Source organism: Urtica dioica, chromosome 11 (genome assembly GCF_054948205.1).
Source record: "Urtica dioica subsp. dioica isolate 48M chromosome 11, U.dioica_male_clone48M_v1_H2, whole genome shotgun sequence".
Classification (NCBI taxonomy): Eukaryota; Viridiplantae; Streptophyta; class Magnoliopsida; order Rosales; family Urticaceae; genus Urtica; species Urtica dioica.
In genome coordinates, this window is record NC_142766.1 from 14,732,207 (window position 1) to 14,756,882 (window position 24,676).

Sequence of the window (24,676 nt, forward strand, 5' to 3'; positions counted from 1 at the left end):
TAATAATTTTCGAAAACGATCGACAACAATTTCATATATATTTAAGAACAAAACATCTTACCATGCTTAAAAACATATCTTACCACTATCGAAAAATCGGCATTTTATAATTGTGAAACTAACAGATATTTTGAATTAAAACAAAATGTAAATGGTACTTTACAAATTCAGGAATTAGCTCTGATGTGAGTTCAAATCTCATCAAATATTACATGTAAAAATCTTCATTATAGCTTATTTTTATAATTTGTGCTTAATACCCAAGTATTTTATTGTAAAAAAAGTTAATAGATTTTTCTGAACAAATTTTTCCATCTTTTAGCCTTGATATTCCATGCATTATATCCTTTTGATCTTTTTTGACGTGGAAACTGATTGCAAATATAGTGCGTTTAAAGTTGCGTAAACAATATTTTTCAAGTTATACGATGTTTATAATTTTTGTTTCTCGTTTGGGCTCCATTTAACTTATTATTGTTTATAGTTTCGTTTATTAAAAAAAAAAGGATTTAAAATAACTACTCCTTATTTGAAAAAACATTATTTTAAAACATCTATTCTTATTTTTTTTTTTTAAAACATCTATTATTATTTTGAGAATCTTACAAGGAAAACACTGTTATTGTAGAACAAAACAAAAGCCCATTGGGCTTCGGAGAAAATAGATTTCCAAAACGGGCCTTGAATGTGATATCTTTTCTGTAGAGAAAGAAGCTTCTTCTTCATCGTTGGAGCTGTGAAAGCAGACGAGCAGCTTAATTATACGACAAAAACCAGAGCGTTGACAATTAGAAGACCTACAAAGAACAAGAACGGAGAGGAAGAGAAATTCACGGAGTCTGTGTTGATTCTAGGGCTTTTACCTGAGCCAGCGAAAATGGCGTACAGAAGGAGGCAACAGGAGGGAATGGCGTATCCAAGGTCGGTCCTCGAAGAGGAAGACGATCCTCACAACGCCGGAGCTCAGCCGGCTTTCGATTTCTCCGAAGAATCTTCTCCGTCGTCTTCTTCTCTCGCGGCAAAAGCCATTAGAGCGTCCTCGGCTTACAGAGACTCGTCTCTCTCCTCTGCTTACGCTGGCCATAGAGCTGTGCCGCAATCGCCGACGACGGCGACGAATTCTTCGGCTTCAAGATATGCCGGTCTCAGCTTTAATACCAAATCCAATCTCAATTCGAATCCGAATCCAAATCCAACTCCGTCGTACTCTTCGCAGGGGTTTCCGAAAGTGAGTTTTCTTTTCTTACTCCTCCTGTTTCAAATCCTTCTATCGTATTTTGGAGTTAATTTGATTACCATCAAGATTTGAAATTCAATTCGAGCCAGCGGTTGTTAGTGCGTTTTGCTCTGTCCGACTAATGTTAACATTTCGAGTTCATTAATGTGCTTTTTCTTTTTTTAGGACGCCAAGACATATGAGTATTCGTCTATGAACAAATTGACTGAGCCTAAACAAGGATTTTGGGGTTCCCTTGCGAGAAAAGCCAAGTCGATTATCGACGATGATAACGATCCTGTACAGTCCCACACACCGCCGGGAAGAACAACGACGAAAGCGCAGATTCCCGACACGGAAACAAGGGGCACTGTAAGACATCAGGTTGATTCCTCGCATCGAGATATGTTCCCGTATAAGGAATGGTTTATGTTATATTTGAATATTCTTCATTGTCAAACCTTATAGTTCGGAATTGGTGTGGATTTTCTATAACTGTTTGCTGTAAAAAAAATCTGATTTATTAATTTAATGCCGATATTTCAGTACCCCGGTCCAGATAGGGCAGGGGAGAGCCATGGGAGAACAGAGAATCCGACATTGCATAGAGGATTCAATGCGCTCACATCTTCTATAAATTATATTGGTGGCACAATTGGAAATGCCTTGGAGGTAAGCTTTTGTGTATAGTTTTTTTTTTTTTTTTTTTTTTTTTTTTTTCTGTAGCTCTCATGCATTCTTTAGTTTAGTGTGTGTTGTATGAATTGCGATTACTTTCATTTAATTTTTTTTTTTGAACAATGAAGAAACTTTCATTAGCTTTAGATTGATCCTCGACTAACATAGAGATTGTCTCAGAAGGAGCAGAATTCTCCGTCAATTAATAATCTGACCACAAACAAGAAATGAGCCCCTTTAGTAGCTAATGAAAGATTGTTTAAAGAAGATTTCTTGTGAATATTACTGTTCAAGAAGATTGCATGAAACATTGTCTAAAGAAGATTGCATGTGAATAAATATTACTGTTCAACACCTGAACTGCGACTAAACTGCTGGTCTAGGGTTCAACTTGCCGCCAATTTCTGTAAATTTATGCGCTCCAGTCTTCCTTGATACCAGTGATTTCAGCTACCGCTGCCGCCACTCTCCCAATCTCGAGTTCAGTTTTTACTTCCAACCTATCCCCTTAAAGTCACGAGCTAACACCCAAATCCATGGGAAATCTCACATTCACATGCAGCCCCATCAACATTAGCATTGATTTCCTTGTGGCCTCCTCCGATGCTCTGCACCATCATACAAGTTATTTTCACAGACTAAAGATGCTGCAAACTCTAGTTGATCAATACACTTCTCAACTAATGTCACCACTATCTACACAGCTCTATCTCCTCAACTCTAACTCTCAAGTATATCACCAAAAAAATTATTGTTGTGGTCAGCGCCAAATTTCAAATTTAATGTCACATTTTTAGTTTTAATTTCCTCTAAAAGTCCGAGTTTGCGTCACAAGAAATCATATCCTTTGCTAATACACATAATATGAATTTAGATACATGAACACTATTTGAATTTATTTATTTAGCTTATGACTTTTCTATCTCAGCTAGTATGTAATTACAAGTTCCATGCATTTTTATTTTATTTTATTAACGATTTCCTTACATTTTTATCGGTGCACTTCTTTCTTTTGTTCTGACAGGAGGGGATTTCCATTGTGGAGAATCGTACATCAGACATCATTCAAGAAACTCGTAAGCATATAAAGAAAAGGACAGTCAGTTCTGAAGCACAAAAACAGGTGCATAATTCCCAACCCCCGATGCAAGCCGACCTAGAACTCCAACTGAAGGCATCACGCGACGTAAGGTCCGCAACTGTGTGTCACTAATACATGTTGTAGAAAATATTATGGGTTTTGTGATAATATGCCTAAGAAATTAGATTTAGTTTTACACACGTCACGCTAACAAGGAAAGTAAATTTTTTTCTATAGATATGTCTCTCGTGAGTAAATCTTGAGAGCTTGATTGGATGCAGTATTTAGCTCACTCTCAAAAGTTTTGGAAAGGCCCCTGTATTTTAATAATAGAACAACGTTCCTATATGTTAGCTTTGTTGATTTTGTACCATCAGCTATCAAAAGTGAGCTACGGGGAAAGAGATTTATGAGACCTAGGATTAAGATGGTTAAGTCGTTACTGCTAAATAGCACATCCTATATGATAACGAGACAGAGATTTTACCATGTGGATAACACCACAGGTTGCAATGGCAATGGCAGCAAAGGCAAAGCTCTTACTTCGGGAGCTGAAGACTGTAAAAGCAGACCTTGCATTTGCGAAGGAGAGATGTGCTCAATTAGAGGATGAAAATAAAGTCCTTCGTGAGAATCGTGAAAGAGGAGATAACCCAGAAGACGATGATTTGGTATTTTCCTTTCCTCCTCTTTTTAAGCTTGCACGTTGCTTACCTGCCAAGAAAAGTACATTATGGTTAGTTTCAGATCTAATGCGGTGTAGCTAGCCACTAGATAATCCTCTCCAGACCAAGTTAGTGTAATTGACGAACTGACTTATTTAGCGTTAAGATGGTAGCAGATTAGGAGGATAGGAATGCTGGTGATCAGTTTCATTTTGTGGTCATGTTCATCACATCATTAGTTTTGGTTTATTAAGCTTTTGTAAATTCGTTAGGAATTTCCAAGTTTTTATTTTTATTTAACTGTAATGCTTCCATCTCAGATACGGCTCCAACTCGAAACACTTTTAGCAGAGAAGTCACGGCTGGCACATGAGAACTCGGTTTATGCACGAGAAAATCGTTTTCTGAGGGAAGTTGTGGAGTACCACCAACTCACGATGCAAGATGTCGTGTATCTGGATGAGGGTTCTGAGGAAGTTACCGAAGTTTACCCCACCAAGGTAAAACCAGCATTTGCCTTTTTCCCGTGCGGTTTTCCGAGACTGGATTTTGACTTAATTCTTTAAATCTTACCAAACACAGGTCATGGGTACTAATCCGTAGCCTCCGCCGGAGGTTGGAGGGGTCTCTGAAGGTGCTACAACTGCTATGGTGGCAGTGGCAGACGATTGAAAGGGAAACTCAAGATGAGTCTGTTTGAATGGCAATTCATTCCCATATATTTTATGATTTTGAGTGAAGGTTGAACTGAAGCCATATTTCAATTTGTTGTTTCACATATTTTTCAACTGTTGTCTGCCATCCTCATCCCCTTAATGTATATTATGAACCTTCTACTGTTGATTATCATGTGTAACTTGTGAAGTTAATCGATATGGCGTTCGGGGAATTCGTTCATGTGCTCTTCGAGCTTTTTTAATTTCTTTATGTTTATTCCAAATAGAAGGTCAGAATTCACTCTCTATGAACGAGAACATCTCCAAATTTCTCTCCTTGGCCACGGCTCTATACCCAGACTTCACCGTCGTATCCGAGTCTCAAATCATCAAGTCTTCCAAGGGGTTAAGACTCAATAGGATACTTTTGATCACGTGTTCATCCACCGGCCAAAAATTTTCTCGAATTTTTTCCACTTTCCATGTTCTGGTGCCCTCGTCGATTAAATCGGCCACCATAATATTCCAGTTTTCATCAAGGGGTCGAGTCAACACTTGAAAAGAGAGAGCTCATGGGATCTAGCGATGCTCAAAAACCTTATGAGATCTTCCACTGCCCAGTATCCATCGCCAGCCTTGCTCGAGGATCTTTCTACCCCATGTAAAAGCCCTCTACATTGTCGAAGTCGAGGAAGAAACCCGTGCGTCAAAGAACGAGCATCGAGGAAAATACTTAGCTCTTAATACTCGGGCCACCAATGATTATGAAATTCAAGATCGATTACGAAATATGGTGTGCGATAAGATCCGCTCTCGCTCTCGATCAAGATCGATTATAAAATTGTTTGACATCATGACTGATTTTTTACGAAATTTATCTGTCACAAAAATGCTAGATGCGTCATGAAATTGTTAAATTTTGTGATTGATTTGTCACAAATTCTAGTAGTTTCGTGACCTATTTTATTAAGAGTATAATAGTTTTTTTACAACACATTTATTAATAGATTCATAAAAATTTGATTTATGATTAGTTTCGATAAAATAGAAATATTTTGTGTAAATTTCCCAACATGAAAATGAAGATGTGTATGTAGGAAAGAAAAAAAAATTGCACATCTAATTTGTGAAATTATAGATTTCTCCAAAAAAACAAAAGTGAAATTCTAGAACGTCCAAAGGAAGTATTGACTTACCGCAGAAACCGATCGGAAACCGGCCAAAAATCACCTTACCGGAGAGTCCGGTACTGGTTCATTAGTTACCGTTTTCGTTCCAATTTGCCGGCACTTTCCGGTTGTTTCCGATGCTTTCCCATGGTTTTCGATGGTTTCCGGTGGTTTTTCGTTCGTCGCAGCCTTTTTTGTAACTTTCCTTAGTTTTCGGTAGGTAAATTTTTGGGGTTTCTCATTTTTTTTATAATTTTTACTTTAATCCATGATTTCAAGGGTTTGAGTAATGAATATGAGTTTACTGGTTGTTATGAATATGAGTTTACTGGTTGTTATGAATATGAGTTTATTGATTGTTTTGAATGGTTTTCTATGTATTTTTAAGTTTAATCCGAATTAAAATGTTGATTTTTAATCCGAATATGAGTTTTTTTTATGTTGTAGATGATGATTTGATGATGAATATGATGTTCTTGAGTGGATGTTCTTGAAATGAATATGATGCGTATGATGTTTAATTATGATGAATGATGTTCTTGACTTGAATATGATGATGAGATGATGAATATGATGATTTGTGATGATGAATTGATATAATGTATTCGTCGTATGAAATATGAAGTTTGAACTATGAAAAATATGCTTATTTTTACAAAATATTTGTCTGAATATCACTCGGTTTTCTACAATTTTTTTATCTACAATTTTTTTGTCGATTTTCTCTACGGTAAACAGTTTTCAGTCGGTACCGATTTTTTTATTTTTTTTAATACCCATCGATTTCTCATATACCTCTAAAATTGAAGTCCGATACGGTTACGTTAACGCGAACTTTGGTCCAACAAAGTGTAAAATCCTGGGGTTTACTCAAAAAAAAAAAAAGTGTAAAATCCTGGGAACAAAGAACAACTTCATTCCTGCCTCATTTCCAACAAACATAAAATCCCCAAAACAAGCAGTCATTCATTCAACTCTCCGCCACACTCTCTTCCCAACCCGTTCGTATCTCAGGTCTGCTCTGCTCTCTTTTCCATTCTTTATTGCAGCCACGCCTTTGCGTTGACTTCTCTACTGATATTCGATTGCTTATTGTTCATAAAGTAGCCATGGCCATGGTAACCGCACCTGCAAAAGCAACCATCGGAACAGGAATTCCCGGCGCTCGCCGTAGCGCTCGCGGCTTGAATTTGACTCACAGTCACAGTTCATTGCCATTCCCATCTTCCTGTTCTCACAAAAGCCTCTCCTTTTCGCTGAGTTCGTCTTCTTCGCCGGAGATCGCTCCCCTCTCCCGCGCCTCCGCCGTCCGACACCTCGCCGGCTCCGTCACCTCCGCCCACGGCCTCCGCTTCGCCATCGTCAGTGGCTCTTTCCCCCAATCCAACGCGCTTCGCGTCTGAATTAATTAATGAATGGACTGATTGATTGTCGTCGGAAATGGCATGGCAGGTCGTAGCGAGATTCAACGAGATAATAACGAGGCCGCTTCTCGACGGAGCTTTGGCCACTTTCAAGACTTACTCTGTCGCCGACGAAGATATCGATGTATGTACTTCTCTTTTCATTTCATTTCAAATATCCCTGGGATGCGTAACACATGAGATTATGAACCTTTGTTAAGTCTGCTCATTGTGAGATTCTTAACATAAGAGTACTAGAACCAATGATATTGGCATAAACATAACTCAAACTAACAAAGCCGATTTACTCATCTTATAGGGTATGTTTGGAACCTGTAAAATCTGGGGGGAAAAAGTAAAAAATTGTTTGGATTTAGGAAAAATTGAGGGAATTTTTGTACTAAGAGTGCGATTTTATTTCCCTAAAATGTGTCTCTTCTCACTCTTCCCCTTCTCTTTTTGTTAAAAAAATGTTGACTTCCGATCACGACAGAGAATTTTGGTATTCCTTCCCATATTTCTTCAAATTTTCATTTTCCATTGTAAAGTATGGATTCTAACATAGCCATAAGGTGGTGGAAGAATTTTTTATGTCAAAATCTCCAGCCAATGTTGCAATATATCGGATATTAGGAGACCCGATATTGCGAAACTACATGGCTCTGATTTATAACCTAGGATATTGAGCTTAATTCACAGGTCGTGTGGGTTCCGGGTAGCTTCGAGATCGGTGTGGTAGCAACCAAGCTCGGAAAGTCTGGCAAATACAATGCTGTGCTCTGCATCGGGGCCGTGGTACGGTATTCCTTTTCCTCTCTTTGCTTTCATAATTCTATTTGTGCTCAGACTTTGAGTGGTGGTGTGTGTTGATCGATTGAGTAGGTGAGAGGTGACACGACACACTACGACTCGGTGGCCAATTCTGCTGCCTCTGGAGTGCTCTCAGCCGGCCTCAGTTCAGGTCCGTATGTATGATCATTCCTCGTACTTACTCTCGATAATAGTTGATTCTGACGATGATGATAATGATTAAATGGCTGTGTTTGTTTTTATAGGAGTTCCTTGCATATTTGGTGTCCTGACATGTGAAAACATGGATCAGGCTCTGAACAGAGCTGGTGGCAAATCCGGAAATAAGGGTTCTGAGACCGCTCTCACTGCGGTATGTTCTGAAACTTATTATTCGAGTGTAAGCAAGTCATTTTGTGTTAACTGAAAAAAATGGAATTCTTAGAGCATCTTCAAATTTTTCTCCAAAATGCATATTTGGAACTCATATTTGCATCGCTGATATCTCCAATCCTTCTCTATTTTACATATCTTTTCTCACTATTTTTTTTTAGAATTTTAGTTGCAACCCTTTACTATTTTTATATTCTACAAATTTGCCTGACATATGAGTTGTATTTGAATGAATGTTTTTAGAATATACTAATTTTAAAATAAACAATATATAAAAAATTGTAACACAAATAAAAATGTATAAAAATTAGAAGAAGAAAAAAAAAAAAAAATATATATATATATATATAATACACATTAGGTATAAAATTTTAACTATAAATTAAAATTGGGGTCAATTTTACAATTGTAAAAAACCTGAGGATTATGAAAAATTTAATGCATTTAGATCACCACAATTCATTACAAAAATGGATATGCACATGCATTTTGGAGATGGTCTTAGGATCTTTTGTGTTGAATATACGTTTTAATTTCGTCTCAAGGATTTCTTATCTTACAGATTGAGATGGCGACGCTGTTCGAGCACCACTTGAAGTAGTTGTGGTGATGTGTACTCCATTGCACTCATTCTTGTGTTCTTCTTTGCTTGAATTTTCTGTGTCCATTTCACGCCTTCAGAACTTTTTTTTTTTTCTTGCGGGAATTGTACACGATCACTTACAGCTCAGGAACTTTCAATCAACATTTTTTTAATAAAATAAAGAGGGCAACAAAAGGCTAGATGTGGTAGGAATACTTACATACACATGGTTTTTTTTTCTTTCTTTTTCCCGGCAATTGTTTTAGAAGGATGAATGTGAGTGAACTTGATTGTCATCCATGTGTTCGTATGATCAAATTATTTAACTCTCCTCGTATACGATAGTGACCATACTGTATTATTATTGTTGTTGTTTTTACAATTTTTATTGTTCCATACTGTATTATTATTATTGGCCGAGGGATTAAGCACGTTTTGTGGAAACAGTCTGTAACTGAGTGAGCGAGCGTGAAAGGAGACATAGGTGCATTTTTATATATTTTATTTTTAGATATTGGTGTATTCTATATATTTTTATCATTTATTTCTCTTCAACAATAAAAGAACTTTCTTGTTGAAACATTAATGAGAACATAAATTTGGGATATTTGTACAGAAGAATCAAAGCGAGTTGGCCTTCAATGCGAGCTCCGAAGTAGTCATGGTGGTCGTGAAACTCACAAGTGCTTCTTTGATTTCGAGCAAAAAAAAGTGCTTCTTTGATCGATCATTCATTCAGTCGTTATATATAAATATGCATTAAACATAGTTCGACAAAATATCCCATAATTTTATGGTTATGGGATGGAAGGTCACTACCCTGATTTACAAAGTAGTTGTCCCTTTCCCATCTCCTGTCTATGTTACTATAATTATACATGCACGTGTTTATATAAATCATCTGGCAAGTTGTTGCATTGCGTGTTTAAATACAATTATATATATATATATATATATTAGGACGACCTCTTTACTCCATATAGTTTACATTATACAGCGATATACTAAACTATAAACAGCTGTTTTCACGAATTAGTCACTCGCTCAACAAGTTTTTTTTTTTTTTTTTTGGTGCCGCCAGTGAAAAATCTCAGCAGCTTTGTCGGAAGGGATTTGAGTTCCAACAGAGGATTGTTGCTTCGGCTCGGTCATTAAAACAACTGAAAGTACAAGCTAGTTGATCCATCGCTATATGATTTGATACTCGCCGGCTTCACCAAGGCTCTGCACAACGGGCATGTCCTTTCTCGCTCAAACCTGAAAACACACATGTTATTACCGGTGAGAAAACGACTCTGAAATGGGATCGCTATCTTTAGAGGGAAAAAAAATGACCATTCGGAGACACAATCCTCGCAGAATATGTGTTTGCAGCGAAGAAGAATCGGAGCGTGCATCTTCTCCTGGCAAATCGCGCACAAATCTCCCGCTGCGTTTACCTATAACTTCAAGAACATCAGTTAATGGAACTTCAACACAATCATTCGGTATGACTTGGAGCGGTAGAGAAGTTAATAACAACATTGCTTTCACTATGGTTGGTGTTCTAGGTCCCATCTTTATTGCACGTTGGAATGGTAGACTTCTCTTTCTAAAAGCTAGAGCCAATATAGTAATAAATTGGAACTCACCCAATCACAAGACATACCTGGAAGATGGGTCTTTCTGTGTAATGTCTCTAGATAAGTAGGTAAATTTAGAATTTGAAAAATAAATCACATTTGCGTTCTACACTATGCCACATAACGATCCTTTTAGGGTAGCCATTGACGGAAGCGTTCATCTGCTTTTGTGTGTGCGTGTGTCTGAGAGAGAGAGAGAGAGAATACGAGCACTGACCTGTTCAGACGTGGCATAAGACCCGTAGTGCACTTCCTTACGAGATAGGGCTCTCAGCGCGACAAAAAAACACTGAACCTGAGATTCCCAATCAACAAACAGTTTGGTGTTCAGTCACAACTACACTGATACATAGAAAGGACTTGATCTCTTTGCTCTTATTGTAAACTGAAGTCAAGTATAAACTACCTTCTCAACAACGGATGTGAGCTTGAAGGTTAAATACAAGCCAGTGGTCAAGGAAGAAAAAAAGCTTCCGTACTCTTTGTTGAGGAAAAAGCGGTACCACACTGGTGTGGGCAACAATGCCCTATACAGTAACAACAGATACTCCACAAGAGTAAGCATTTGACCCTGAAAGAAAAAAAAACGACAACAAGAATAAAATATGAGCCATCAAAAACAAAGCAAAGACCTAAAAGTTAGTAGTTCCAAGAAACCTGCTTAAGGTAGTCTCGTCCCCGACTGTCTTTGAAACACACCAAAAGCATGCTCTTTAAAGCCATTGCAGCTTGCCTTACCATGATATCTGTCATTTGTGAAATAGAAGATGAATTCTTTTTTTATTATTATTATTATAGTAGTTGGGATATAGAGCTCATTTTCTATGGTGGCAAGTAGATCCACCATGTATCAATTATTTTATTATTATAGTAACAGAAAAAAATCAACCTCACGCAGATAGAAGATCTGTGTCAAAATATTACTTTTTTATTGGGGGTTAAATATTATCTGTATCATAGGCAAATGAGCCATTCCATCTCACCGCATAACTTGAAAGGTTCATCCGAAATGGAATATCAAGAGAAAAAACAATTTGCTGAAAACCTCGGAATTTCGACTGAATTATCATAGCAGATGGATGGCACACAGACATTACGTTGAAAGAAGAACAGATAAGCTTTACCATTGATCATGATGATGAAAATGGCATGCCAAAAAGGAGGGACTGATTTGGGAGGAACCAGAGCCAAAGGATAAAGAAGATCGTCTTTTCGGTACCACCAATAAAAGCATATAACATGAAGCATGAACACTGAACTAATACCCACGAGCACCGCAACTTTTCTCTCGCCCTATCATCACAAAACAATCCACCAGATAATATAAATAATTAAATTAGAAAAAAAAATTCGGAGAAGAAATCAACCACCAAATAACCAATTACACTTGAAAGGCAACGAAACGAGAATCTTCATCGTTACCTTCAGAGCCGTCTGTTTTCTCACAATGTCGTTCGATTTGAACATCACCGCGGCGATCCAAATCGCAACTGAAAAGCCTGAGCAAGCCGATTGGAGTCAAATCACCGAATTTAAGGTCATCCAAATTGCGTCGAAGAGAAGTTTAGAAGAAACCTGACCTTGGTAATGTTGTCGAATAAACACCAGAAGAAGAAGCAGAGTAAAAGGCAGAATCTGCTCAAACCACCGCGCAAAATGTTGGATATCGTATCTCTGGTACGAAGACTCCCTCGCTCCGCCGCCGCCGGAATCTCCGGCAACTCCGTCGCTGGCGCCACCGTCACTCGTTCCAGAATTTCCGGTCCGGTTCCCGGCGATATCTCCGTCGTGCTCCGACGCGCCGATGATCCTGATCGAGACCTCCTCTTCCTCCTCGTCGCCGTCTCCGATTCCCTCGCCGTCGGTTTCGTCGCCGTCTTCGGGGCCGAGGAACGATCGGCGCGTGGAAGCACGCGCCATCCCCGCCGCCGCGGGAAGGCGGTCCTCCGACTCTCCGGCGGAGGCTCCGCCGAAGATTCCGGTGTGCTCGAGAAGCGCCGCCAGAGGAGCGCGAAGGAAGTTCGAGTCCGGAAACTGGATTCCGAATCTCCGGGAATTGCTATTCCGTCCGTACACCTCGTCACCACTCGCCGACGAGTCCATTCCCAAACAGACCCTAAACCCTCTGGAATTCCCGATCTCAAAACTCCGAAACTCGGATATTTATTTGCTTTCCACAGAGAGTAAAATTAGAAAGAAACGAAAGAAGAAGAAGAAAGAGGAAACTTTAGTTGAGGCTTCTTCTCGGCTTGGGCTTTTGGGCACAGAGAAACAAGTAGGCTTGGTTTTCATTCATTTCAAGGCCAAACAAAAGAATACAAGTCCCATACTCCCATATATTGGCACGATATATGTACTATATAAGTAGTGTGTGTATACGCTGTTTTAAGAGTGTAGAGATTTACTTTTCCGTGTCTAGTTATATGTCGTCATGGTTTATAAATATAAGTATGTATATCTCATCTCTCAAGATCACAATTCACAACTTTGTAATTAATGGTGTTGGAGAGAAGGGGAGAGAGAAAAGAATGGTGAGTGGAGGTGGGTCTCATTCCACCTCCAGTAGTACTATTGTATATTGTACTAGTAGTAGTAGTAGATGATAGTGTTACATTATTTTAATATTTTTGCTTCACCCACAAATTCATAGGCTAGTAATTATTTAGTGGGTTATAATAATATATCCATTTAATATTTCTATTTTCTAATGTGCTTTTTTGTAATTTGTTGTCGAGGGTGGGTCCCAGTGGTAGGAGTGCAAGTCTCTCTGTGTCTTTGTCGATTTTAGCCTTTAGCAAGCGTGTGTCTGTTATTATTATTATTTTTTTTCTGGCTTTAGTTATGCTGTGTGTGTCTAAAAAGATGATGGAATCAACGACGCAATTAGGGATGACAACGGGTACGGGTAAAGCCGGGTACACCTATTCCGTTACTCGTACCCGTTTTAATATTTTCCATACATATTGTTAGCAATATTATAACTAATATTGATAGGAAATACAAGACGCATGCAAGGAAAATAAAATAGAACATAAACCGGAAATGGAAAAACAGGAAATTGGCTAGGAAAGGTCGAAGCCCGTTTGACGGTTTCCTTGAAGCTTTTATCGCCCTCCAACGGGTGCTGGATTTCGTGAGCGAAAGCCTCCCAGGATACAACGACTACTAAGACGAGCAATGCACCACAAGACTCGGCTTCGGTGAACTAGAACCCGAGCGTCAGAAGCTATCACCGGACTACAAAACAAAAACAATTTCAAAGAGAGGGAGAGAGGAGTGTTGTTCCGTGTATCCAGAATGAGAGAATCGAAGGCCTTTAATAGCTGAGCAAGCAGAGTAAGTTTCGAAATTTGAACCATCTAAAACGTTCAGCCATAAACTCCAATTAATACATTAATCCTCACTAATGCTCACTAACTCTGCAGGTTATGAACGTGAGCAGCCTCGCTCAAACGTCTCATTACGTCTCCTTTACTCCAGAATAAAGGCACGTCGTAATGCATTAAACCCATGCAGACATTTACTCCCAAATAAATTAATTCCCAACATAACACAAAAGTTATTTTATGGAATTAAAACGTAAGTGAATTTTGCAATAAAAAGTTAAGGATAAGCCCAAAGAGCCCGAGACCGAGACATTCCCGAAACCCGGGTCCGGGTCGGGCTCGGCTCGGCGGCGACGCGCGTGTGTGCGCGCGCGTGAGGGGTTAAGAGATAACCCACACACACTCTCCTCTCTTGCACTTGCTTGACCACTAAAGAGAGAGGATGGTATATAAACACCACAACAATACACGTACCCAACCCATGTGGGACTCTTGCAATTCACTCTATTTACACATGACTAATGTGTTCTTTTAAGCATACTTTGAACATCAATTTCTCATTCATTATAGTAATGATTTTGGCAAATAAATAATCAATCTTATACCTGACGCAACGAGGAATAAGAATACGCAAGAATTAACAAATTCCGATGAGTGGACCACACTCAAATATTAGCCACAAATCATCCATATACTTGTAAATAATAACCATTATTTACAATTCTTCCAACACATATCTAGAATTTCATCCAAGATACCTTCATTTCAAAAACAATTTCTTTGAAGCCTCGATGCAAACTTAGAATGAGATATAACTTCCTTTGCTTTTAAAAAACAAAGCCTTTCTTACTTATTTATTTTCTTCTACTATTATAAAAAGACGAACAAACACACACACACACACACACACACACACACACACACACACACACATATATACTAGTCTGGAACACGTGCTTCGCACGTGATGTTTGTAATTGTAATCAGTAAATAATTAAAATACATATGATTTAATTTACGATGTTTTTCTTCAAAGCATGAAGTTAGAAATGAATATAAAGATATCAAATATATTTTCACCATACATAATACTTAATCAGCTTAATTTTTGAGAGACTATCATAATAATTGCAAACATTTAAATGCAATATATAGTCAATAACATAATTTTTTAAAAGAAAATTTGACGTAAGTAAATTAAAAGCGAAAAGTTAGGTGTCTTGATAGAGAAATAGAAGGAAGGAAAATTTAGAAACCAAAAAGTTTAAAAGTAATGTAAGAACACATGTTCTAGTCAAATTTTTTGTTTTTTGTTAGACGATGTTGTTGGGGAGTGATCTTCTTTTGTGTTTTGGACTGTGTGTTGTTGGTCTTGATGATCGCCACTTGGTGGTTCTTTGTTTTCCAGCTCATGGTTGAAAGAATGAAGGTCGCTCAACTTGTAAACTTGATTGACAAAGAGCTGTCGTTCCATTCCCATTGAATTGTATTTTCTTGTGTATTGGACCAGAAAGGCTTTTGTGATAGCTTCTTCGGCATTGAATATTGGTTTCAAAGAAGCACTTTGTGAACCCTGTATAGCAATATATGGAGAACCATTAATTTTTTAATTAATTATTTAGATAAGAAATACACGGGCATATATTATTGATTTACCTGGTTCAGAATGTTGTATATCTGTTTCCCATAAATCCAGCAATAATACCAAATATTGTAAAATATAAAACTTCACGAAGGAATCGACCGCTACATTTTTCATCAGGCTCTTCGTTAAAGAAAAGAAGAGATAGATATGATTGAAATAGAAAGATGTAAATGAAAATGGATTATAATGACAAAAAGTCAAAACTTAGCTGATTTAACTTAACAAGAAAAGCTGCAATGCTAAACAAAGATGTGAGTTCAATTTCTATTAAACTATGTAGATTTAAGCTTCTGACCTCTGTGATTAGTCATAGGAACAGATAGATGATGTACATAAAGTTTTGTTTATATTATGTAGCGGCATAACTATATTCTTGTTGGGCATGGCTCAATAAAACTTGCCAAAAGCACAATCAAGAAAACCGGGTAGGGTTTTTGTCTCTCGAGCCAACGTAATTTTTTGGATAAACTTCAAAGACACTCCAAAATTACCTTCGAATAAGAACATCGTGGATCCATATTTTTAATCACAAAAAAGGAAAACAAAATTAAGACACTCCAAATTTTTCACTTGTCAATACTTGAACAAAATTTTCTTATTACCTTTCTGGCTGATCTGAATCGAGTAGAATGAGTAGATTTTTGGGACCGTGAAAGCGTAGAAGAACCCTGTTTCACAACAACTCACAATCGTAACCACCACCGTAGACACTAATTACAAGTTGACTTTCAGAAATGTTACCAATTGCGCAGAGCCTCCAGAGCGTTATGACGTGTCCGTATTCCGACCCCAAAAGGAGCAGCGGAGCTACCTGTAACCACACAAACTATTAAGTTACTCCGTTGAATTTGACAAATCCAGCAAAGCAACACGATTTGACGATGGCGATTCTCACTTTGAGGGTCCTGGAAGGGTCTCCCGAGAAAACCCCTCGGGTCTTCGACATCGCAACATTTGCAAAAGGGAGTACAAGTCTGGTGATTCGCAACAAGTCCTCCTCTTTCACACCATATTCCCTCTTACATTCAACCCCATTCCTGTCATTTCTCAATCCGATCAGTCGAACATTGCAAACAAACAACAACGTAAGTTTAACGCTATTTCACCTTTGACGCATTGAATTTGAGAAGAAAGACATGCCCAGAAACATTAACCCGATCTTGGAAATCACCGAAAAAGTGCTGAAATAACACGGAATCAGACGTCACAACGTAAAGACAGCCCGAGAACTTGAGGGGAAAGAAAAAGAAAGTACCTAAAATGGACTCCGTGGGTGAAGCAAGAAGAGAAGAATAAGAGAGAGCCGAGACCGAACCAAAGGCTTGACCTGGAAACATCTGTCCACATCACAAGGTCTTCTATCCCCTGACATATTCGGTCCAAACTAACCTGAATCTCCTCCTCCTTCATTTCTGAAATAAATAATAATAATAATAATAATAATAAAACCCATCATTCTCAATAGGATTCACAAGACGAAGACGAAGAAGAAGAAGAAGAAGAAGAAGAAGGAAGGAAGGAAGGAAGGGCTTACTTGGAGAAGGAGAGGAAAATGGGATCAAGGCAAGCTTGTCCTTGTTAGACCTCGCAACGCTGTGTCGCCTCTTTCGGGCCTTGGAAACCACTGCCGCCAAATCGTCAGCCGGGGAGTCCTTTACGTCGGCCTTGGTGCGCCGCCCTTATAAAAAAAATTATTAAAAAAAAACCCTACACTTGTAGGAAACAATTCTAACTCTCAGGTTCATAGATTGAGACAATAATCTCAGCATCCTTAGTTGTGGAACAGGGTTCTAAAAATTAAAAATATACTAACTTACCAGCATATGCAACAGTAAGGCCTGAGACTACTCGCCCCAAAGCTGACAGCGCGTAGAGAAAAAAGATAACCTGAAATATAGAAACAAAGTGCAGAAAAAAGAAGATAAAATTTGGTTCAGACTATATTATCATCACCAGTGCCGACACAAATACGTATGATCGTCCTTACTGTGTTACTTGATTTTCGATGAAGACCTGAGCGACGCCGAGGTGGTAAGGGAAGAGAATTCCGGCGGCGGAGAAGCTGAACCCCGGCGAACTAACCACCTGCCTCCGTAGCTCCGCCTCAACATCCTTTTTCCTCAGCTCCCACGCCACTATAGATTTCACAATTAAACCACAACTTGAGTACATGATCAATCTTTCCAAGCATTACTGTGTGACAATTGGTTCACAGCAGCAGACCGAAATAATATCAAGCAAAAAATTCAATGAACATAATACCATACCTTACTGTGTTACTTGATTTTCGATGAAGAGCTGAGCGACGCCGAGGTGGTAAGGGAAGAGAATAAGTTAATCCTCATATGTTTCAATGGTTTATGATACAGCTACCAATTTTTCTAGAAAACAAAGCCTACAAAGTTAATTTCATACGGTACAAACTTCGCTCTGCCACGAAAAATAAGGAAAGTGCTAAGACTATGGGCAATGAAGTAGGAGCTACGAATTTAAGGAAATAAAAAACTTGCAGTAACACATTCCTCTATGGATGGGTATGCATAACATAAAAGAATATGGTGAGGATTTAACACCACCTACCATAACTTTGTTATGGTATCTAAGAGCATGATTCCATCAATACTTCAACAAAATCGATACATTATAACCATGCTTTGGTTTTGAGGGTAGTAAACATAGGAAATCCAGCTAAACAGTAAACACCTAATAAAAAAAATAATAATAAAAAAACCCTACACTTGTAGAAAACAATTCTAACTCTCAGGTTTATAGATTGAGACAATAATCTCAGCATCCTTAGTTGTGGAACATGGTTCTAAAAATTAAAAATATACTAACTTACCAGCATATGCAACAGTAAGGCCTGAGACTACTCGCCCCAAAGCTGACAGCACATAGAGAAAAAAGATAACCTGAAATATAGAAACAAAGGGCATAAAAAAGAAGATAAAATTTGGTTCAGACTATATTATCATCACCAGTGCCGACACAAATACGTATGATCGTGGAATCTAAAATACAAGAAATAAATCAAATCAAGATCACAACAAGCATTCAAGAGACTTGGACTGTCCTGAGTTGTCATACCAATACCATCATTCTATTTATAAACATATGATCACCTCTCTAATCTTTTAGCAACCACCAATTCTTACACCTTAACACATTAATACAGAGGAATAAAGCACAAAAGTGCAAAATGGAGGATTAGAGGAACGAGATCGTATGCTAGCCTGCTGAAAAAAAGAGAAAAATGTACAATATTTATTTTCGTACAACCAATAAACATTTCGTTGCTCAAAATATAATGTTTTAAAAGGCGTTTCAATATCCTATCTCCGACTGGAGCTCGGTGGCGACGGTGAACGATTTCAAAGGATATGCAAGATGCAATCTGAAAACCTAATTGTAAGCCTAAATGTTTTTATTTTCAAATTGTGGGTGAAGCAAGAAGAGAAGAAGAAGAGAGAGCCGAGACCGAACCAAAGGCTTGACCTGGAAACATCTGTCCACATCACAAGGTCTTCTATCCCCTGACATATTCGGTCCAAACTAACCTGAATCTCCTCCTCCTTCATTTCTGAAATAAATAATAATAATAATAATAATAATAATAATAATAATAATAATAAAACCCATCATTCTCAATAGGATTCACAAGACGAAGAAGAAGAAGAAGAAGGAAGGAAGGGCTTACTTGGAGAAGGAGAGGAAAATGGGATCAAGGCAAGCTTGTCCTTGTTAGACCTCGCAACGGTGTGTCGCCTCTTTCGGGCCTTGGAAACCACTGCCGCCAAATCGTCAGCCGGGGAGTCCTTTACGTCGGCCTTGGTGTGCCGCCGCGATCTCCTGACGTTCCTGGGAGAGGGACTGGCCTTGAGGTGGCGGCGAGACGAAGCTCCGATGGCGGCAACCGTTGGCGGATCGCCGGAGGGGAGAAAAGGGCAGCTGGAGGAGATCCTGCAGAGCCATCGGAGAAGCGCGTGACTTCGCTCGGCGATTGTACGGCGGCGAAGTTGATGGTGTGGCGGGTTTGAAATAGTCGCGAAGGACACCACAGCGGAGCCGTAGGGAGAGATAAAATCCTCGACCTAAACCCTAGAAAACTAAAAAAGATGAAATCGAACAAAACCCCCAAAATCAACAAATATCCATAACATTAAACACTAACCTTCGGAAGACGGGGAATGGTGAGGAATCGCGGTAGGCGAGGAAGATAGTAAGAGACTCACAATAAAAACGGAAGAGAGAGAGAGAGAGGAAGCTGAGGAGCGACGAAGAAGAATGGAGGTATTAAGAGACTCACAATAAAAATGGAAGAGAGAGAGAGGAAGATGAGGAGCGGCGAAGAGGAAGGGAAGTAATAAGAGAGAATATAAACGGAGGAATAAAGAGGAATATAGTAAGTGACGTGGCGAAATACGATTGGTTAAAACAACATGAATAGTCTATGAATAGTGAAGTTAGCATTCTGACTTATTATATTATATAGATAGATATATATATATATATATATCACAATACTTTACCTTTTGCAATACCACATACAGTGATAATGGCATCACATGTTAGACTAAACAATTCGCTCCAGCTGAAGTTTCATCTGAGGTCAACTTTAATAAATTTATTTAATTTGGCAAACTACAAGCTGTTTTAAATTGGTATAGAAATAGCAACGACTTTAAACTGAAATGATTTAATCAACTCAACTTAATTAACAAGCCCAACCTATAACGAATCTAGATATGATTATGAATGGTTCGGTTTATTAACTAAATACAGAATATAGATATGATTTACATATAAAAACTATAAATAAATAATATAAAAAAACGAAAATATACGTTTTGATGTATAACGATGAAATTATATCAAGGTACAACATGTGATAACGCACGTAGTACAAAGTACAACATAGTATTAATCAAAGCAAACTGACGCACAACATTCTCTAATCATTTGAGTTCAGTTGAGTTGACAAGCTTAATGAGACAAATATGCACTTAAAATGTAACAAATCATTAATAAAGGAGTTTACCACTTTACCTGGTGTTTCTTTCCCATGTAATCAAATTGTTATTTCGTCTACTCAATTTATACATTTCCACACATGTTTATGTGCCAAACTATTGAAAAATGGCGCTCTAGCTAATTGCCTAAATCAAAATATAAATTAACAAAATAGCCATTTTTTAAATAGAATTTACAAATAGTCATAAATCTTTACAACGAGTCTTAAAAGGACATAAATACCATACTATTACTACCATTAATTAATTAATTATTTCCGAATATAAACTAATAAATAAAAATAATTAAATGAAAAAGGACAAAAGCGTAAATCTTCATATTTGGGAGTTCAAAATCCTTAAAACAACAAGACTACTTAGTTATTAGTAAACATGTAATTGACTACTTATTTAAAACAACAGCCAATATCAGTAAACATGTAATTGACTACTTATTTAAAACAACAAGACTAGTTTCTAGTGATTTATATCTTACTAGTAATAAAAACTGGTTTATAGTTATTAGTTAATATCAAACAACTAAACACCATTCAATCGGCTCCCATAACGAATTCGGAGCACTGTAGGACGTTGGAGGACTAGGTCGGATGGCAGGAGAAGGCGAGATCGGAGACCGAGATGGTGGTTAAGGCTTAGATGCCAACAAGGGAGAATAAAATGAGAGAGAATCCTGTGAACGTTTGGGCAATATGGGGGAAGAGCGACGAGGTAAAGAAATTTGAACGACGAAATATAAATTTGAACCACGGGGCGTGGAATAAGGCAGGGTGGCGACAAAATTTGTTAGAGAGAGCAATGTAAAAATAAAATATGTATCAACAAAAATTCAAAAAAGGAATGTAAAAAAAGTTAGTTATAGCTATTTACTTAAAAAGCGTGAAATATTAGTTTTTATGTAATTATATTGTTTTATATAGCTTATTACGTGTGATTTTTCTTGAAAAAACGTTAAGATGGACATTTTAGTGACCATGGGTGATGGGAAGGCACTATTTTTTTAGAGTGGGAAGGTGCTATCTTGATTTATCATAAAAAGCGTTATTTTTTTTTTTGCTAATCAAAATTCGTCAAATATCTTGCAAAAACATAAATTTATTGCAAAATCTAACATATATGGGGAATCGTATAAGCTATTAAACTATATATATATATATATATATATATATATATATATATATATATTATAAAATGAAAATGAAGTTTTATTGTTCATAACAACAACCAATAAGATTCTATCTCAGTGCATGTGTGCCTTATTTTATGTAAGCCATGTGACATCATATCAGCTAATTAATACCACCACCTCCTATCACAAAAATTGGTCGTATGCACGTGACCCCATTTTTCATATTATTGATACCATATGAAAAATGAAAAGAAAAAAAAAAACCATATGATGAAATGTGATACCAGGATTTTTTTTTCTCAGAATCATCCGGGTGATGAAACGGAACTGGAGTCCCCGTTTAGCACCATTTAGTATCATTTTTTTAAGTTGTATTTTTTGAAATTTTAAATAGGGATTTTTTTTTTCAATTGCATTCATGATTAAAGTAAAAGATATGGGAAATATGGGTATCCAGAACCGTAAAATATGGTACCGGAAATTTCCGGTACCGTGAAAAATGGTTTATTGAATTCTCGGTATCTTTTTTTACGGTTCTGGGAGTCTCATTTCCCGCAAAATGTGGGACGGGATCAGGGGATCCCATTTTTCGGGTTCTACATTGCCAACTTTACCTACTACTTAATCTCATAGAAAGAGTTTGTGAGATTACAATTAAAAATTTTCTTTATAGGTGTACTTATCACCCTCTTTAACTTACATCTATAAGTTGTTATGCCGTTATTTTCACGAGGTGCAAATTGTTGATGTCGGATTCGGTTCCTCAATAATCACAAAACTATATGTTTTATTTAGAGAATAGTATGTATTTATCAGGCCCGGCTATATCATGAGGGTTCTAAAGCAACAGCTTTAGGCCCATGAGGAGAGAAGGCCCACAATTTTGATACGTTAATTTATTAATATTTTTGCTGAATCTAACAGAACTAAATCTATTAAAAGAAAAAAAAAAGTGTTTAAGAGGCCCATTAAAACGCATGAAATACCTCAGTAGTACATGTAACTCAATAAACTGCCCAAAATCAAAGTAGATTTTTCTATATCTGACAAGAAATTAAAAAGACAAAGTATCCTGTCAAACTATTCATCTGACAAACTTTTTTATCTGAACTAAAAAAAATAGTATTTTTTTGGTCTCATTTTATTTGTTTTTTTTCCTTCCGATTTCTTAAGGTAGGCACTGCATCATCACCGCCTCCACATTCACATTCCTTATTTACATATATATATATATATATATATATATATATATATATATATATATATATACACGTACGTACGTACATACATATATACATATTTATATATATATAGGCCTATGTTCAAAATTTTGCTTTAGGCCTCCAGATAGGTTACGCCGGGCCTGATATTTATATTAAGTGGATCTCAAGAATTTGTCGTATAAGAATCAAAATGAAGCTAATTTATCGAAAATAAATGATAGAAAGTAAAGATGAAACGAAATAAAGAATTGTATTCCAAGCTGATCGGACTGACTACAACTGAGGTCGAGCTCGATCACGAACTGAGAAGTGACAAGCTTAACAATATTATGAATGAGAAAAAAAACAATAATTAAGAGAAAAATTGTGATGAATCACGTGTAGCGAAAAGTCTCGATCTTCATTTATTTATAGCTGAGGTTGATATTGCTCTACCATCGATATGGAAGACACGTGATCGGTCTGGAGAGTTCTGTGGTGCCACGTGAGTGCTGGTTTGAAGCGGAATGGCGAGAAGACAGGTGGAAGACCGTTTCTTTCGGGCTGACCGCTTGGTAGGATTGACTTGGTCTTAACATAAAGCTGAGAAGTTATTGGACGAACTGGGCTTGGGCTAGTGATGAAGTGGACGAGTTGAACTTTCAAATTAGATTGATTTTACTATTCGATCTCAAATTCGTGGGCTTGGGCCCAGTTGAAGAAATTATGTAGTGAGGTCGATTCTTACACCCACAACACCCTGAGAGCAAAAATGATGCCTTAATTGAAAAAACAACGTCGCAAGGCAAATCGATAACTCAGTCAAATGGGCCGAGAATCTGGTTGACCAAAATCGAGGGTCCGTAATCGTCATTGCAAACCCATTTTATGATGGCATGGCACATGCGTCGTGCGCCATGCGTCACACACCATGCGCTTTACACCATGCTCTATGCGTCATGCACCATGCGTCATGCGTCATGCATCAAGCATTGGCACACACGTCATGCATCAAGCGTCATGACTCATACAACATGCCTCATGCATCATGGCTCATACGCATCGTCACAAAGCTTTCAAGATTAATATAACATAAATACTCATTCACACAAATCAAAAGGTAAGTCTCATTTGAGCTTTGAACTCTCGGAAGTCTCTCAACTCTCAATTTTTTCTCTCAACTATAAAATAGATGTCAAACTAAAAAACTCAGTGAAATATACAAAATACTTTCTTTCACTCATCACTTCTTTGCTCTACAATCTAGAATCGAGATGAGATCCCCCACCTCACTTAGTTTTCCGGACTAATGTTGAGCGTCAGAGCGCGCGTCGGAGAAAATCTCTCCACGCCTTCTTAGCTCACTTTCTTGTCTATCTCACGTGACGGAGACTCAAAAACCGATTTTTTAGTGAAGAGAACGTCAAGACGGAAAAATCGTCTTTTCAATGAAGAGAATATAAAACTGTCATTATTCTTATTATTAAGGTTCTTTAGAGGTCGTAGCATATCGAGTTCGTCCTTTCATAGTCACTGTCATCCGACGGAGAAATGATATTACAATATCACCAACCCCTCATTTTTATTGACTTTCCTAAAACTCTTTAGAGGTCGTGGCATGGTACACCTAATGAGTTTCTTATCATCTCTCTGAGTTTCGGTGTACATGAAAATGGTGCTATTTTAACACGACAAAATAATAAAAGAGATAAACATAGTTCAGCAGAGACTTCCAGATCAGTTGATCAAAAACACAATCTCGATCATTACAGCTAGTAAATGTGAGGCAAACAAAGTGAAGCGAAAAAATAAGGCCTCTCGTGATTACAAACCGATGATTAAAATGACGATGTTCAATGATTAACAGAAAATCTTATAGTGTCGATTTTTCATGGGATTTCTCTAGTCCATGAAAGTCAGCAAGGAGAAATATTTTATTTCGTTGGATTTTGCTGATTTACTCCGGAATTTTGACGAAAACCAACAACGAAGAGGAATTTAGTGGCTTTCGGCTATCAATATCCACCAAAAAATTGATTTTTCGTAAATACTTTCTACGGAACAAATCTACGCATCGCAGGTTTTTTTTACC

The 24,676-nt window shown here is 37.6% G+C and overlaps 4 protein-coding genes across 5 annotated transcripts; 2 read left to right on the forward strand and 2 right to left on the reverse strand.

Annotated features, from left to right (window-relative positions):
• Positions 1–707: 707 nt before the first annotated feature.
• On the forward strand, positions 708–4,537 carry LOC149381518 (uncharacterized). Its single transcript, XM_089602040.1, has 7 exons — positions 708–1,228; positions 1,403–1,600; positions 1,763–1,888; positions 2,919–3,080; positions 3,482–3,646; positions 3,961–4,140; positions 4,223–4,537. The coding sequence occupies exons 1-7, from the start codon at positions 878–880 to the stop codon at positions 4,241–4,243; spliced, it is 1,203 nt and encodes a 400-aa protein (XP_089458166.1). The 5' UTR covers positions 708–877; the 3' UTR covers positions 4,244–4,537.
• Positions 4,538–6,354: 1,817 nt separating this feature from the next.
• Positions 6,355–9,015, forward strand: COS1 (6,7-dimethyl-8-ribityllumazine synthase / DMRL synthase / lumazine synthase / riboflavin synthase). 2 transcript variants are annotated; one of them, XM_089602043.1, is made up of 7 exons: positions 6,355–6,479; positions 6,570–6,826; positions 6,918–7,013; positions 7,568–7,663; positions 7,751–7,829; positions 7,924–8,030; positions 8,613–9,015. In XM_089602043.1, exons 2-7 carry the CDS (start codon positions 6,575–6,577, stop codon positions 8,649–8,651), a joined length of 669 nt encoding a protein of 222 aa, XP_089458169.1. In that variant the 5' UTR covers positions 6,355–6,479; positions 6,570–6,574; the 3' UTR covers positions 8,652–9,015. The 2 variants fall into 2 exon arrangements, with proteins under 2 accessions (XP_089458169.1, XP_089458170.1); XM_089602044.1 differs by having other exon boundaries at positions 6,573–6,826.
• A 286-nt stretch (positions 9,016–9,301) lies between these two features.
• On the reverse strand, positions 9,302–13,081 carry LOC149381520 (uncharacterized). Its single transcript, XM_089602042.1, has 8 exons — positions 11,836–13,081; positions 11,678–11,754; positions 11,380–11,548; positions 10,913–11,001; positions 10,662–10,826; positions 10,473–10,550; positions 9,969–10,072; positions 9,302–9,890 (listed from the first exon to the last, which is right to left on the reverse strand). Exons 1-8 carry the CDS (start codon positions 12,356–12,358, stop codon positions 9,785–9,787), a joined length of 1,311 nt encoding a protein of 436 aa, XP_089458168.1. The 5' UTR covers positions 12,359–13,081; the 3' UTR covers positions 9,302–9,784.
• A 1,643-nt stretch (positions 13,082–14,724) lies between these two features.
• LOC149381521 (uncharacterized) lies at positions 14,725–19,788 on the reverse strand. Its single transcript, XM_089601375.1, has 16 exons — positions 19,756–19,788; positions 19,398–19,674; positions 19,033–19,317; positions 18,784–18,806; positions 18,069–18,138; positions 17,397–17,419; positions 17,214–17,303; positions 17,044–17,113; positions 16,761–16,904; positions 16,482–16,638; positions 16,333–16,407; positions 16,122–16,263; positions 15,968–16,037; positions 15,829–15,894; positions 15,238–15,327; positions 14,725–15,154 (listed from the first exon to the last, which is right to left on the reverse strand). Exons 1-16 carry the CDS (start codon positions 19,786–19,788, stop codon positions 14,991–14,993), a joined length of 1,779 nt encoding a protein of 592 aa, XP_089457501.1. The 3' UTR covers positions 14,725–14,990.
• Between the last annotated feature and the right edge of the window lie 4,888 nt (positions 19,789–24,676).

Coding starts and splice junctions, on each gene's coding strand:
- LOC149381518 (XM_089602040.1), top strand. CDS start 878: ATGGCGTACAGAAGGAGGCAACAGGAGGGAATGGCGTATCCAAGGTCG. Junction 1,601..1,762: donor GGGGCACTGTAAGACATCAG/GTTGATTCCTCG, acceptor CCGATATTTCAG/TACCCCGGTCCAGATAGGGC. Junction 1,889..2,918: donor CAATTGGAAATGCCTTGGAG/GTAAGCTTTTGT, acceptor TTGTTCTGACAG/GAGGGGATTTCCATTGTGGA.
- LOC149381521 (XM_089601375.1), bottom strand. CDS start 19,788: ATGCCATTATCACTGTATGTGGTATTGCAAAAG. Junction 18,807..19,032: donor CCGACGTAAAGGACTCCCCG/GCTGACGATTTG, acceptor TATTTATTTCAG/AAATGAAGGAGGAGGAGATT. Junction 16,408..16,481: donor ACCCACGGAGTCCATTTTAG/GTACTTTCTTTT, acceptor GTGTTATTTCAG/CACTTTTTCGGTGATTTCCA.
- LOC149381520 (XM_089602042.1), bottom strand. CDS start 12,358: ATGGACTCGTCGGCGAGTGGTGACGAGGTGTACGGACGGAATAGCAAT. Junction 10,827..10,912: donor GACGAGACTACCTTAAGCAG/GTTTCTTGGAAC, acceptor TTTTTCTTTCAG/GGTCAAATGCTTACTCTTGT. Junction 10,073..10,472: donor CTTATGCCACGTCTGAACAG/GTCAGTGCTCGT, acceptor TTGAAGTTATAG/GTAAACGCAGCGGGAGATTT.
- COS1 (XM_089602043.1), top strand. CDS start 6,575: ATGGCCATGGTAACCGCACCTGCAAAAGCAACCATCGGAACAGGAATT. Junction 6,827..6,917: donor ACGGCCTCCGCTTCGCCATC/GTCAGTGGCTCT, acceptor ATGGCATGGCAG/GTCGTAGCGAGATTCAACGA. Junction 7,830..7,923: donor CTCAGCCGGCCTCAGTTCAG/GTCCGTATGTAT, acceptor TTGTTTTTATAG/GAGTTCCTTGCATATTTGGT.